At 40.7% G+C, this 15995-nt stretch overlaps 1 protein-coding gene across 1 annotated transcript; it reads right to left on the bottom strand.

The window, feature by feature from the left end:
* Positions 1-13431: 13431 nt before the first annotated feature.
* On the bottom strand, positions 13432-15058 carry LOC141613310 (uncharacterized). The gene is made up of 3 exons (XM_074432043.1): positions 14405-15058; positions 13652-14225; positions 13432-13544 (listed from the first exon to the last, which is right to left on the bottom strand). Exons 1-3 carry the CDS (start codon positions 15056-15058, stop codon positions 13432-13434), a joined length of 1341 nt encoding a protein of 446 aa, XP_074288144.1.
* Positions 15059-15995: the final 937 nt, after the last annotated feature.

Raw genomic sequence — 15995 nt, forward strand, 5'->3', positions numbered from 1 at the left:
TGATAATACTCTTGCCTCCGTTATCTCATAATTTTCGTATTACAAACCAATAATTATGACCAATCCCTTAACACAATTTCGTTAGTCAACCTATCTCACAGGTAATTAACTTAACAATAGAAAATATTAGTTATTAACATAAAAATCAATCGCTAATAACTAAACACGGATAAATTCTCAGCACATAAAAATAACTAAACAAATTAATAACAGTTAGCAAGTAATTCATACAACCTCGAATAATAATAGAATTATTAGGATCGGTAGAATCGTGTTACCTTAAAAATAGCGGAAACAACCTCGAGTAATGCAAAAACGTACTCCAGAGTAAAAAGACAGATTAATTAATGGTGGATAGACACAAGATTAACATGATGATAATGATGGTACGACAACCTTAACATAAGTTGGAGAGTATCTATCTTATGAATAAAGACGATGATGCATGGTATATTGATAAATTGGTGACATGGAAGAATCTGGTGCTTTGTAATTTTGCAGGATCTCAAAGATGACAAAGGAAAAATTGGCTTAGGCGGCAGACCTAATCATGAAATAAGAAGGGAAAGCTAGGGTGATACACACATCGGCTTTATGGTATACATACAATACTGATGGACTTAAATAGTTAGTATTATTATGAACTCTAAGAATTTTAATGTAATATGAGATTTAGATAAAAATAGGCTTATAATTCCAAAATCATAAAGTTTGGTCCAATAAAAGATAAGTACTCATAGAAAGGTAGTTATTAATCAAAACATATACTATTAAAATAAGGTGAATATAAGCTTAAAAAGACTAGAAAGTATTTTAAGACCAAAATATTTAGGGTATTACAAGTGGGCTCCGTGGGAGGTTACCGATATCCTGCTAGGGAATTTCGGTGTTTATATTGGATGTTTGGGGCGCGAAAAGAGATAGGCATGAGACTGACTCCTCCGGTCGGCGATGATTACGAATTGCGAAGAGAGGTAACGGTTTTTACTGCCATTGTTCGGTGTTTGTAGAAATAGCGGATGTGAATTCCGCCATTCGATGTTTGTTTGAGAGATAACGATTTTAATTCCGTCTCCTTATGATTTGAAATTTGTGAGAAGTAGTGAATTTGAATTTCACTATTTTGTTCGAAGGGGGTGACGGTTTTTAATGCCGTCGTTTGAAATTGTGGGAAAATAACGAATTTTGAATTTCGCTATTCTGTTTGTTTTTTGGTTTTTTTTAAAAGTGATGGTTTTTAATTCCGTCGCTTGAAATTTGTGAAAATAGCGAATTTGAATTTCACTATTTTGTTTTTTTGATTTGAAAATCACGGTTTTTAATTCTGTCGTAGAAAATTTGTGAAAATAGCGAATTTGAAGTTCACTATTTTGTATTTGTTTGAAAAATGACGATTTTTAATTTCGTCGTTTGAATAGGGAATTTGTGTGGAAATTGGGCCAAAACCCAAAATTTCAATCAACAAGGAGGGAACACCCCCAAAGAGGCGCGAGCTATCCTGCGATACAAGGGGCCTCCCCTTTTTTCTGTAAAAAGACGCGAGGGGGCTTTGCTTCTCATTATCTTCATCTTCCCGACAAAACTCGCAAAAAATCCAACAAAATCGTCATTTTCGACCTTGTTTTCTCGCTTGCATTTGTGCCATATTCATCTTGTCGTCTCAAGGTATGTATATCTTATTGATTTCACTTGAATTTATTTGCCTTTTTGTTGATTGAATTAGGGCGAAACCCCTAACCTCTTGAAAACCGATTTGGGCGTTTTTGCTTGGCCCACTTTCGAGTGAAATTGATGCTTGCATTAGGTTAGAAACCAGTTTAGGAGTATATGGGTGCTATTAGTTTGCATTTTGGTCCCCATTCCCGCTCTCTAGGAGCAAAAAACGAGAGTCGATAAGAGATCATCACATTTTACAATGTTGTGTTTGTTTGCTTGAGTTGTGTGCCCCACTAGGTTGCATTGTAGTCGGGGAAGACCGTCTTTGCCATGTTGGACCTTCGTTGGGTGTTAGAGGCAAAATTTTGAATTTTTACCTTTGTCAGACGGTCTTATGCTGACGAAATAAGCGCCTGTTTGGGTTCAAACTAAGCCGTTTTGCTTTGAAATGGACCTTAACGGTAGTTTAGGTCACTCTAGGACGTGATTAAATCACGTTGTTTTGTTGTGGTCGCAATTTGAATTTTTGGCCTGTTCGTGCCCGGATTGGCGCAAAATTGCCTTTTTTGAGCTTTGTAAATTGCCCAATTGTGTCGAGAATTTTGCTGCATATTTTGATGGACCTTGTGTGGGTCCGAGGTGTTGGCTGGTTTTGTAATTTGTCGTTGTTTTGACACGTCTTTTGCTTGAGAAGGGTGAGTCGTTTTTTTTTTGTGCGTTCTTTTTTCTGAAATGTTTTGCTTGATGGGTTTGGGCGGGTTTACCCTTGTTTTCTTTTGCATTTACAGGTGATTTTGTTGTTTTTGGATTTTGTCCATTTTGTGCCGTCGTAATGCCGAAATTTCGGTTGACGTTGTTTTTGTTTTGTCTGGACTGCAGGTGAGTATTCTGGGACTTCTGGGCCCACTGGGTCCGTGGCCGAGGCCATAGAGGAGGAGGATGATCCAGGGGGAGGAGAGATGATTGTTGTCTTGTCCTTGTCGAGTTATGTTTCTCCCTGGTGGCCTTTGTCCAGCCTTTGATCACGTGTTGATCATTGGTTGTTGTCTGCATAAATTTGGTTGTCTGATGGTTGGGGGATAATATCAGTGCGTCGTTCTATGTTGCCGTCTTCGATCGTCGTTGAATTCTGATGATTGGGGGTCAACATCGGGGTGGCACCCTATGTCGTGGCTCCTTCTTGTCGCCGAATTTCGATGATTGGGGGTTAACGTCAGGGCGATGCACTGTGTCACAATTTCAGGCATCTTTTCCTTTTTTTGTCATGGAGTAGGAAAGAGGGATTACCGTCATGGTAACCACCTCTGCTTACGTTGTTGCTCCTTTCTTTTCCATGTTGTTCCCTTTCTTTTCTGGTTAGAAGGATAAGGAGTGCTCAGTTCGGTAGGTGGCGGATAGGTCCCAGTTCATTGTTTTAGGCCAGTGTCTGTATGATAAAGGCTTGTACCGGATCCTGTTTGTACGGTCAGTTGTTTGTATCAAACGTGTGTTGATGTATTTTCCGTGAGGCGGTTTGTATACATGTGTTTTTGGTTTGTAGTTCATTTGTGTTTTGCTTTTTTTGTGTTGTGTTTCGGAGAAGCACGGTCAGCAGTTGACTCCCCATTTGCTTCGACATTTGTTCCTGCATCGTTAGTGTAGAAAATGGGCAACAGGTAGCACATACGAATACACATAAACACGCAAAACTATTTGATGAAAACAAAAATAACCACGATGACTCGAAGTTAAAATTGAAATTATTTGTTGAATTTTTTTTTTTGAAAATTCCGCGACAAGTCGTTATGTTTAATTCGTGTTTGAATTAATTTGCATCGAATTTTGCCGAAATTGATTTGCAACTCGAAAACTAAAACTCAAACAGTCATGGATGACTTTCAAAAGACATTTTGCGAGTTGTTGATTTTGATTTCTTGCGAGGTCAAAAACTCGGGTTTGCGAGAGTTTGAATTTTTGAAGAAAAATTGACATTATGTTATCTGGAAAATGTGAAAAATCGAAAATTTTTCGAAATTTTCGACTGACATGGGAACGATCCGTCGCGGATTGGGGCGATTAGCCCTTCCCCCTAAAAAAAGAAGAGAAAAATTTGTATGTTTAAAGCTACGTCATGGAAACCGTATCGGATTTCGTAAAACGTGAAAACAAGGAGATGTGAATGTGAAAAACACAAAAATTTCCGGATAGGCCTGAAGAAGCGCGGGCCATAAGGCGAGAAAATCTATGTGTCAGGAAGAAACACAACTTGATAGGGACAAATCAAGGTGCGTATCATGAGAATCAGCACAAAGAGGCGCGAGCCCCTGGGCGATGCAAGGGAGCTTCCCCTTTTTTCGTAAAAAAAAGCGCTGATTAGTTTGTATAAATAGGGACGTTTGTGCTTCATTGTTTCATCATCCGAAACACGAAAAACAACTCTACGAAAATCTTTCTTCTTCTTCCACAAAAGTACTTCATTGATACTTTTGAAAATAGGTTGCGACATTGGTGTCGGGATTTGTCGCCTCCCGAGAAGTATCAACTCGTTGTAATGGGACTTGGTCATTTTTGGTGCTTCATCAAGTTAAGTTGCAATCCTCGTTCCTTGAAGCATGCTCTCGGTTTTGGGATTCGAAACATCATGTTTTCGTTTTCCCGAAAGGTAATATTTGCCTTCTTGCCGAAGAAGTGGGCGCCATTGGAGGGTGGCCGGGTTGTACTCCGTTGCTTCCTCCAACTCGGTTGTGCTACAAAGAGAAGTTTCGTTCAATATTGGGCTTGTTGATGAGCCAACTGAACTTTCTACTTGCTCCCCATGATGTGGATATGTTGGCTCTTATCAATATCTTCTCAAACCGGTTGGATGTTAATGCCTCAGAGGTGGCTAGGAGAAGGGCTCTTGCCTTTTACCTGGTACGTGCTTACCTCCTTGTCGATGTCTTTAAAAAGGAGGGGTCAAGATGGCGTGGTAGCATGACTCTTGTGCATGTGGTTGGGAAAATGGAGCACGGGTGGGATCCATCGTGGTTGGTGCTTGGCGAGATCATCCAAGCTTTGGACAAGAAGGGCTCCTGTGGAGAAACTCCTTCGTTTGGATCTCCAAGGATCTTCCAAGTGTGGTTCATGGAGAGGCTAAGGTATGTAGAGCCTCCGGTCGATTCTTATTCTTACTCCTTCCGTCACCTTACTATGAGGAAGAAGTTGTATTCGAATAGCTTTGCGTCCACCGAGGCCAATTGGACCTCGAAATTGGTGGCACTTGAGGTCCTTCATGGGGTTGCCCGCTTCAGCCGTTAGTTCTTGCTCCTTGATGGTGGTGGGCTTTGAGGTTGCTTCCTTCATTTGTTCCAAAAGGCTTATGAGGTAAATGGGCCGCCAACAAAAGGTGCCCGCTCAAGATACTCTCGTCCAAGAGAGCGTTTTTCAAAACTTCGAGTTTGTGGAGATTTTCGAGAGGTGGTGGGCCACTCGGCCAATTTGGAAAATACCAATTTTCGTTGCCACGACATGGGTGACTCCCGCTTATGTCAAGTGGTCAAGAGCTCAAACCTTGGAAGAAAGGTCCAAGTCCCGTAAGGTCGAGGTCGTTGACATGAAGTATAGGGAAGTTGGCAAGGCCAACCTTGCCTTCTTTGACGACTTTGCCGATGATGTTAGCCCAGATGTAGTGAGGCCACCGAAGAGGAGGAGCTCGGGTCCCAAAGAGATGGTGGGCTGTGTATGCGCTCGGCTATGATCGAGTATAGGGTCGTGCAAGAGACTGGAGGTCGTCGCCGTTGTAGATCCGTTGAGGATCCATTCCGAAGAGAAAGTCCATGCTAGGCGAGCCAACAAGAAGAATAAGGGTAAGATGTACCCTAAGGGAAAAGGCAAGGGTAGAATGGAAGAATGAAGACCTCCATTACCCGTTTTACTATTATGTTGTAATAGTGTTGTGTGTTTTTATTATGTTGTACTAGCTAGGTATTGTGTATTTTTGTGCTAGTTTTACTATGTGAGATGTCTTAGTCGACACTCTAGTTTGGACAAGTTATAGACTTGCTTAGCTTTATTTGTTGTCAAGTTTGTAATCCTTCTCATTATTAATTAAATAAGAGGTTTGCCTTTGTTAAAAAAGTTGTGAACGCTTTGTTGTTTCTTCCATCCACATTGTAAAGGTAATTTGGTTTGGATTATCCTAAATATTGCACTTGTGAAAGGGATTTTTGTGGGAAGGGAGAAAGACTTCTTTTTTTTGTGGAAAAGGGGATGTTTCCCTCCCTCTTTTTGTTTTAAAGTTGGTATGGGTGATTATTTTTTTTTTGTGCGGGGATGGTTGTATTCTTCTTGTGTATGAAAGGATTACCTAATAAGTATCCAACTGAAGAGGTGAAATCAAACCATGATCGTAGTTCGGATGTTTTGTTTATTTTGTTTGCGTGTTGTGGTTGTATCCTTCTTGTGTAAGAGAAGACTGCCTCGTATCCACCTAAAGAGGTGAAATCAAACCATGCTCGTAGTTCAGGTGTTTTAGTTAAGTGCAAATGGATGTTTCCTTTGACAGATCAAATGTTATTTGAAACATGGCAAGGTGACATAACTTAGACTCGATAAAACATACAATTTCCAATCAGAACTCTTTGAGGAATTGACTTGAAAGGCATAATGTGGTCACTAGTTGTTAAACTAGGGTAAGGTTTGTGGTTACTAGGTTTTAAGGGTAGTACTTCTTGAGTTGGTCTAGGTTGGTCAGATTTGTGAAATCCTCCCCGTCTAGGTCACTCAATCTCACTGCGCCCCCGAAAGTATTTTCTTGACCTGGTATGGCCTGACCCAATTAGGTTTGAATTTTCCCCTCGGATCGACTGGTAATGGTGCTCGAACCGACTTGAGGACCAAGTCGCCTTCTTTGATGTTTCTGGGTTTGACTTTTTGTTAAATGCCCGTTGTATACGTTGTTGGTATAGTTGGACGTTATGCAACGCGTTGAGTCGCCACTCGTCAAGGAGTGTGAGTTGTTCGAACCTTCGACGGGTCCATTCCGCCTTAGGAACTTGACTCTCCAGTAGGATGCGTAGATATGGAACCTCCAACTATATTGGTTGAACTGCCTCCAAACCGTATGCTTGGTAGAAGGGTGTTGCTCCTGTTGGTGTTCGAATGGAGGTTCGGTATCCCCAAAGTGCGAATGGGAGTTTGCTCGGAATTGTCTTACATCGTTTTGATGATGGTGACAAGAGTTTTGTTTGCTGCCTCTACCGCTCCGTTGGTTTGGGGACGATAAGGGGATGATCGATGCCGTTTGATTTTCTATTTGTCAAGCAAGGCTAGTGTTTCCGCCCGGAAGTGAGAGCCTTGGTCGCTGATGATTTCATGAGGTACCCCATATGTGCAGATGATGTCGTCCTGGATGAATTTAGCCACTTGTTTGGCCGTCAAGGCTGTATAGGACTGTGTTTCCATCCATTTGGTGAAGTCGTCGATTGCGTCAAGTACGAAGCAGTGCTATTTGGTGCCTATCAGGTTGACTTTTTCGATGATGTCGATGCCCCGGGTCGAGAAAGGCCAGGGTGATGTCATGGTGTATAAAAGGTATGGTGGTATGTGTTGTATATTAAGATTCGGCAATTATGGCAATGTTTGACGTAGTTTCTGCAATCGGCTTCCATGGTGGTCCAATAAGAGCCTAACCGCATGATTTTTCGGGTTAGCATCATTGCGCTCATATGAGGGTTTCATTCTCCGTCATTGACCTCTCCCATGACTTTTTTGGATTTGTGGTGATCAATGCAAAAGGAGAAGGATCTCCTGGTGTGTTCTTTTGTATAGTTGTTCTTGGTTTATCACGAATTGTGATGCTAGTAAGTGGATGGCTCTTTGTCCTCTTGTATCAGATTTAGGAGGGAATTCGTTTTTGGTTTTGTAGTTGAAGATGGCTGGGTACCAAGGTTCGACATGGCTCTCCTCGTCGTTGTTGATGGCGTAGATGTGATTTGGCTCGCTCCTTCTCTCGACACGTAGGGGCATCGATGTCATGTCGTCAGGTATGTTGACGAGCGCGGCAAGTTTTGCCAGGGCATCAGCAAATTGATTTTCTTCTCGTGGCACGTGGAAGTGGTCAATTTGGTCGAAGAATTCGGCCTCTTGATTACTTTTTGCTTGGTAGGGTTCTAAGCTGTCGCTTCGGATTTTCGATGATCCGGACACCTGATTGATGATGAGTGAGGAATCGTCGTGGATCCTCAATTTCTTGATGGAAAGTGTTATGGCTGCTTGTAGGTCGATGTGGCATGCTTCGTATTCGGCGGCATTGTTGGTGACGGCGAAGTCTAGCTTGACTGAGATCGGAACATGTTCTCCCTCTGGTGATATTAGAAGGACTCCTACCCCAAAGCCTCTCAGGTTTGATGCACCGTCGAAGTATAGGTCCCATGCGTCGGAGTTGGCACAAAGGATGTCTTCGTCAGGAAGCGACCATGTATCGGTCGTTGGATCCTCGTTGACAGGGTTTTCTAATAGGAAATCGGCGACTGCTCTTCCCTTAATAACCTTGAGGGGTATGAATTTGAGGTCAAATTCGGATAGCATGAGTGTCCACGTAGACAACCTTCCGTTTAGCATGGGCTTTCGAAGATGTATTTGACCGGGTCAATTTTGGAGTAGACGTGAACCGTGTAGCTGAGTATGTAATGTCGCGGCTTCTTTGTTGACCAAACCAGGGCAAGGTATGTCTTTTATAGTTAGGTGTATCTCGTTTCGTATTCGATGAACTTTTTGCTGATGTAGTAGATGGCTCGTTCTTCGCTGTCGACTGTTTGTGCTAGCATTGCTCCCATGGCTATGTCGGTGACAGTCAGGTATAGGGATAAGGGAATTCCCTGCTGAGGTAGCATGAGGACCGATGTGACTTTTAATTGCGCACATTTAGTCCCCTAATTGAACCTATTTTGCATACTATTATAGCATTTTATGGCCATTTTATCCGTCAAATCCTATCTATTTTGCTTTTCTAGTGCATTTTATATGTCTTATAGGAAATGAGATAATGAGGCGGAATTCTTGTCTCCCGCGCATATTCGGAAGCTTGTTGACGAACTTGGATGGACTAGTATGAATAGGAGACAAGAATGACGACCAATAGAAATAAAGAGTATAAAGAAAGGCCTAGAAGCAAGGAAATTGAACACTGCTCCAGGATCTGTGCATCCTTGGCACGGGACGAGCGGATTGCATAGCTATGATGCGAGCGGCTCCTGCACGGGACGAGCGGATCTCCTTATAGACCAGCCGTGCACCAGTTGAGATCGAGCAGATCGTCTCGGGACTTGCAAGGCTCTACTCAACACTTAAGCATTGTTATTTACTAACCTATCCTTGCCTAACCTAATGAGGCACTACTATAAATACTCTATTTGGAATAATCAAGAAAAGAGAGACCTCTTAGTGGAGGCAAACCTTGCTTATATTAGAGTAGGAGTAGATTAGAATGGATTCATCTCAATCATTACATATTAATCTTTCCTTAATTATTGTTCAAAGTTTATTATTGGGTAATTAAAAATTATTGGGTTGTTATTGGAGAATTGACAACTCTTCATCAATCAATCAAGTTTTCTTCTATTATTCTTTCTTTTCCAATTATTCATCCTAACTTTGGTACAATCTCTTTACCCTTTACTCTTTATTGTTTATGTCCTCACTCTCTTATCATGTTTATACTTGTTGTGATGATTGACATCATTGATAACATGTTTCCCATGATAATAAGTGAGTAGTTACTTAACTAGGATTAATGGGGGATTAGGGGAGTTAATCATGGGATAAATCTATCCTTAATGAGTTCATATGAATGCTTGCTTGTTGTTCTTCAACTTATGCACATGTTATGTTTGACGAAATGCTAGACTATGAAACCTTGCATTTTTTGACCATCTCTTATCTTTTCAATGAGGCTTGTAAGACATAAACCAACTCGAGCCTCATTAGACCATGCATACAGTTCAATAGGGAAAACCCAAGTCGACTTGTAGGTGTTGTAAAGTCTTAACCGACTCGGCTCCGAGATGTAAGTTTTCCTAGAATTTGGTTCATCATGTATGTAGTTTAATAGGAAAAATTAAGTCGACTTGTAGGTGTTGTACAATCACAAATGACTCGGCTCTGGGACCCAAACCTTCTTATGAACTATATGACATGAACTAACTCAATTCCAACAATAATAAATTGCTTGCATCTATATAACTCATTTATGCTACTCTACCATGATTCCCTTATGATCCCATGACATCCTAGTATCCTCTATTACTTGTTTACATCTTTTTTTGCTTTATTGCTTGTTTTACTTTATTGCTTTCATTAGTTTAGAACACAACTACAAACCCAAATCAATTGTGACACTAGCATAAATTGAGATAGATAGACTTAGAACCCAAAGCACACCATCCCGTCGATCGACCTCGACTTAACCACTAACTAGTTGTTTGTTGAGAAATATAAATGTGTTTGATTGGGCGTGTGACGACCGCGACCACATCAAAATGGCGCCGTTGCCGGGGACGGTGTTATGTGATTAAGTTCTTGTTTGCTTGTCTATTTTAATTGTGCTTTAACCTTGAGGGACTTGTTCCTCAAGGTTCGTTCTTATCGTTTTATTGTAGTTTCCATGCTTGTAGTTGTTTCCTTGTCTTAGCTATGATGGCTCAAGACTTGACTTATGGAGTATGTGGTGGATCATTTGAGTATGAATACAATGGGTATGAGGAGTTTGAGGAGCAAGTCAACAGAAACCTACGTTACTACTCATACAATGAAAATCATAACTACTACCCCAAATTTTCCCACCAAAATCCTCACATCCAATATCCACAACAACCACCCACCCAAGACCCATACTACAACCAATGCTAAAGGCCACAATACAACCACTTTCACAACCGCCCACAACAAGAAGATGAGCATGCATTTGCCATTCAAAATGTGGTTCTCCAAATGATGGGAGACCAACAAAATTTCTTCAAACAAGTGCTAGAGGAGAGCCAAAATAGGGACAATGTTCTTCAAAGCATTGTTACCCATGGTGAGTAGTTGGAAATTCAAATTGCCCAAATGTAGGAAGCCCAAGTAACCACTCCCCACCATTCCTTAGACATTGATCATGAATGCGAGTTTGAAGGAGTTACCTTTGATGAGAAGTGGAAAGAGCCAATCTCCTTGAGCTCTTGTGAGTATGAAAGTATGCTATTTGATGAAGCAGATATGAGGTTGAGTAAGACAAATACTCTTAACCTTTGTGAGTATGAGGGTGTGACTTTTGATGTGAACATTGAGATGGTGGAGGAAGAATTAGTGAAGAGAAGTGAAGGCTCCATTTTTTATTCATATGAAGATAGCCATGATGACAAGACTATGGAAGTAGCTTATGAGGAACATGTGTCTTGCAAAGACTTATGTAATGAAGAGGAGGAAAAGAGTTGTGAGATTGCCTCACTTGAAGACCCTATCCTTGAGAAGTTTGATGTATGCTTCCATGAGGAAGATGAATGTCTCTTTCCTATTGCCTATGAAGACCATTTCTTACCCACCATAGAACCTATGATTATTGAAGATGATATGGTGGACCTTCTCCAAAAAGTCAAATCATCATATAAAAAATACTTGGTGGAGAAGATCAAAAGTAGAGTTATGAATGAACCTACTTGTGGAGATTTGGCACCCACAATCTCAACCCCCAAGGTATTCGGTCATCAATGTTACGAGAATTCTCCTTCTACTTTGGAAGGATTGACAAATCCAAATGCTATCATCATCCCAGAAATTGGAGGAGAAGGTGGTAAGTGGAAATCTCCGGATGAAAATAAACCATACTTCATTCCTTGTGTTGACAAGAATCATGGGCTTATTGATTGGAAGCATTAGAAAGACTCAAGTGCCAAGGGCAAGGTGAAAAAGAGAGTGAATGACAAGCTCCCTTGGCCAAGCTTCATATTGAATTAGAACAAACCGCATTCATGCTTGTTTGAGTCTTGTTCACAAGCCTTTGACCTTCTACTAAGAGCCTTGAGTTCTATGGACAAAATTTTTTGACAATTTGAACTAGTTTGGTGGAGTCCTATCTCAAACCACCATTTGTAATATATTCCTTTCCCACAATTTTTCATTGTATAATATTGTTTATACTTTTAGATTACTTGCATTTTCTTACATGAGAGTTGTGAGGGAGGGTTACTTACCCATTCTTTAGGCATATTTTCAGAAATAGATAAGAAGAAATCACAAAAAGGGTGAAAGGGAAAGAATTTAAATGAAATAAATGAAGGGGAGACGAGAAGCAGCTGAGGACGCTCGTCCTGGCAACAAGCCACTCGTCCTGAGCCCTGCTGCAGGCAAGAAAGCGCTCTGTCACAAAATCCGCTCGGATTGCCTTAAGGACGCTCGTCCCGACTATAATCTGCTCGTACTCGCAACAGGACGCTCGTGTCCTGGAGATGGTACTCAACGGTATTCTACAGTGGAAGAGAATCTGAGCAGACTCTCAAGAGGACGCTTGTACCAGAAAAAAATCCGCTCGTCCTGGCAACAAATCGCTCGTCCCCACCGTGGACGCGGACCACGGGGGCGCTTGGGACAAGCGTTTGCATTTGTGGAGTCGCCACCAATTTATTGTGGAAAATTGGAAACCGTTCGAATACCTCGCGCCATGTCAAGACACAAAGTAATGGCATGAACACTAAGCACTCGTTACCCTTAGAATTCTATGTCTAGAATGACTCTCGTGGATGCCAATGAACACGGATGTTCACAGAGATCTGGAGTAAGGGTGAGGGTACGTATTAGGAAGCTCTTTTGATTGAACACTTAATCCCGCCCGTCTCGATAGCGGCCTCTACTAATGATTAGGGAAAGTTTTCTATACTCCATATATTGTCAATTTATATGCATGGAATGCAACATCCAACGTTTTAATCCTAACATGTGAGAATTAGACTAAGTCGGTTAAAAAAAATTTAGCATACAATTAGGTCGAATTGAGATTTAAATTGATTACATGTGAAGGCATACAAGCAATGCGATCAAAGAAATACAATAAAAAATACAATAAAGAAAATTACAATGATTACGTCGGATTAAATTGATTTATGTCGAAAATACTTTTAAAACGGATAATTTGAGAAAGAATAAACAAATAAATTAACGAACTGAAATTAGGGCGATAATACGAATAATAGTTAATTAATACGTATTTAATAAACTAGGTCAAGGCAAAACGGGAGTTCAGAGGCAGAACTCAACCAGGAACAGGCGCAGCAGAGCTGCGCCCTCTAGAAGAGGCGCAGCAGCTGATGCGTCTGTTCCTTGGCTCAGTTCTGGCTGTGAAGCCGGAATTGCAAATCGTTAATATTCGTTGGTAAACTAATGCTTGATTATTGATAATTAACTGGGAAAAAAGTGATTAACATGTTATTCACATATGAATGGGGTCATAAAACAATAAAACATGAACAAAATTGATTAAAACTAATTATTTACAAGATTAATGAGTAAATTACAAATTTTTTTTGGTAGAATGTGAAAATTCTCATTAAGCTCATCAAAACAAGTACATGTTTACAATCATAGTAGGACCAAATAACTTAAGGCCCTAATACAAACTCTACTAGCTCATTACAAATCTAACATTAGGAAGCAAGCAATCCTCTATCACTTAACCAAACTCGGTTTCTCATAGTAACCGGAGTCTCCAAAGCATGCAATCTGAATTTAATCATACTCTAAAGTTGCAGAAGAATCCTGGCAGGACGTGGGATCATACTGTCATGCTTAGCAGTGTTCCTGCTCATCCAAATTAGGTACACCAAGCATGCAAAACTGGCCATTAAGACCTGTTTCTGCAGTAAGCTCTGAAAGCGTTTTCGCAGAATGCAATCCAATGACTGAAAAGACCAAGTCACACCCAGCCAATGTCTAACCAGACTCAAACATTGGGCACTGAAATGACAATCAAAGAAAAGATGTTGTTAGGACTCCTGAGCATTCGCACAGAGGCAACAGACACCATCAGAAATTACTCCAAACTTCAGTAATCTAACCTTAGTGAGAAGTCTATTCTGAGCATAAAGCCAATTAATAAAATTGACCTTAGGGAGACATACACGGTTCCAAACAAAGGGTATCCATCTAGCCTTTTCTCTGGTACCCATTAAACAATCATAGGTTTTCTGAGTGGAGTAAGGTGAAAGGAGCCAATTCTGATAATCCAAACAAGCCTTCAGTTTGTCTTTCACTTTGCAAATTTGGCGCCAAACCCAGCTAGAATTGATATTAGGAGAGTAATTCCACCAGTCTTGTTGCTTGATATATAAATGGTGAATCCATTTCACCCATAGACTGTCCATCTTATTAGCAACCCACCAAGAGTATTTACCAATGCTAGCAATATTCCAAACATGACTATTATTTATCCCCAGGCCTCCATATAGTTTTGACTGACAGCACCTTTCCCAGGAGACTGCAGGGACCCTGTGATACCCATCTTTGCCAGACCACAAGTAATTCCTGCAAATGCTGTCAACTTTCTGGATGATACCTTTAGGAAGGAGATAAATTCTAGCCCACTAACAATGAAGTTGAGTCAAAACAGCCTTTACTAAGGTTAACCTACCAGCATAACTCAATTGTTTTGCACCCCAACTGTGGATCCTTAGCACCATTTTGTCCACCAGCTTATTGCACTGATGGTTAGTTAGCCTCTTGTAAGAAATGTCCACACCCAAATATCTAAAAGGGAAGCTACCTTTTTGAAACCAGAAATGGCTAAAATTTGAGCTTGATGATCGTAATTCAAACCATTCATGTAAATATCAGATTTCAACTTGTTGATGGTAAGCCCAGAAGCAATTGAGAAGGTGTGTAGAGCTCGCATTAGAACCATGACTGAATTAGTGTCACCTCTGCTGAAGAGCAATAAATCATCAGCAAATGCAAGTTGACACAGCCCAAGCCCTCTACACATAGGGTGGAAACGAAAATCATGTCTAAGAGTCACCACATTAAGTATCCTTGTGAGGTACTCAAGACAAATTGTGAATAAAAGAGGGGACAAGGGGTCCCCTTGCCTGAGCCCCCTGCCTCCTTTAAAATACCCAAAATGGGAGCCATTAAGAGCCAAGGTATAAGATGGAGTGGTCACACACTGCATGATCCAGGTGACCATCTTATCAGGGACCTTCAAAGCCACAAGCATATCCTCCACAAAACTCCATTCAATGGAGTCATATGCCTTCTTAAGGTCTATCTTCATCATAATCCGTGGAGAACAAATCCTTCTATTGTAAAGTCTCATCAAATCCTGGCAAATGAGGATATTGTCCATTATTTCCCTCCCATGAATGAAAGCACTTTGGTTAGGGCTTATGATGTCAGGGAGAACCAGAGCATATGACTCCATTGAAGGGAGAACCAGAGCAAGTCTAGAGTAAATTACAAATACAAATTAATTACGTTAAACAAGTTGTTAATGACGAATTAATGACGAGAATGATAACAAACAGATGGGAATATATCAAAGATCGAATTCCCGGATTGGCTTTAATGACGAAAACCCGCAAATATGAATTATTTGGGATTTAAGTCGGGATTTAATGACGAATACTAATAATGATGAATAATATGTTAAATTTTTATGTTAAAGAATCAAGGAACGAACGAAAACAAATGAAAAACAAACAAATTAACAAAAGACGAAGGAAGAAGAAAGGAAGCAGGAACTGCGGCAGCCTCACGAAGAGGCCCAGCAGGTGCCGCGTCCCTTCGAAGAGGCGCAACAGTTGTTGCGTCCTTTCTCGACGTCTGTCTCCTGATAATTCGTGAAAAAGGTTTGAAAATAAGGTTTTACAAATCGGTTTTGAAAGTGCTTTCGACATAAATCTTACATTATGATTACAATAATAAAGAACAATAAATAAAATAGGGATTTACACCCTCAGACTTACATGTTTGACGAAACGAGCTGAACTAAGTTAACGTTTAATGATGCTCGACTCGAATGTAGACGAAAGTGCCCTCTAGGAGGAATCAAACAAAGTTGATTAAAGTTGATTCATGTGGAGTTGGTCAAATTAGTCGGTCATACAAAACGAGGCTGGTACTAAGAAAGATCCGAGCTTACGTGGTCGAATGTTCAAGCACATGGACGCCAAAAAGTAAGAAGGTGGTATTAGAATGCAAAGGGAGAAGAGAAGGGCGGACACTCGCGTGAGAAATATGTGAGACCGAAGGTCTCTATTTATACTAATCACACGGAGAAGTAGGGTTTTCGGAGAAACTTTGGAAGTAAATCTCTAAAAGATATGAAAAGATACGAAAATACGCAGAAAAGGACTTGG

This window comes from Silene latifolia, chromosome 11, assembly GCF_048544455.1.
Source record: "Silene latifolia isolate original U9 population chromosome 11, ASM4854445v1, whole genome shotgun sequence".
Lineage (NCBI taxonomy): Eukaryota > Viridiplantae > Streptophyta > Magnoliopsida > Caryophyllales > Caryophyllaceae > Silene > Silene latifolia.

What these genes read in the sequence shown, in the direction of transcription:
- LOC141613310 (XM_074432043.1), bottom strand. Translation starts at nt 15,058, where the DNA reads ATGGAGTCATATGCTCTGGTTCTCCCTGACATCATAAGCCCTAACCAA. An exon ending in CCATTTCTGGTTTCAAAAAG is followed by an intron (nt 14,226 to 14,404) that starts GTAGCTTCCCTT and finishes CTTCATTGTTAG; the next exon opens with TGGGCTAGAATTTATCTCCT. An exon ending in TGATGGTGTCTGTTGCCTCT is followed by an intron (nt 13,545 to 13,651) that starts GTGCGAATGCTC and finishes TGGTCTTTTCAG; the next exon opens with TCATTGGATTGCATTCTGCG.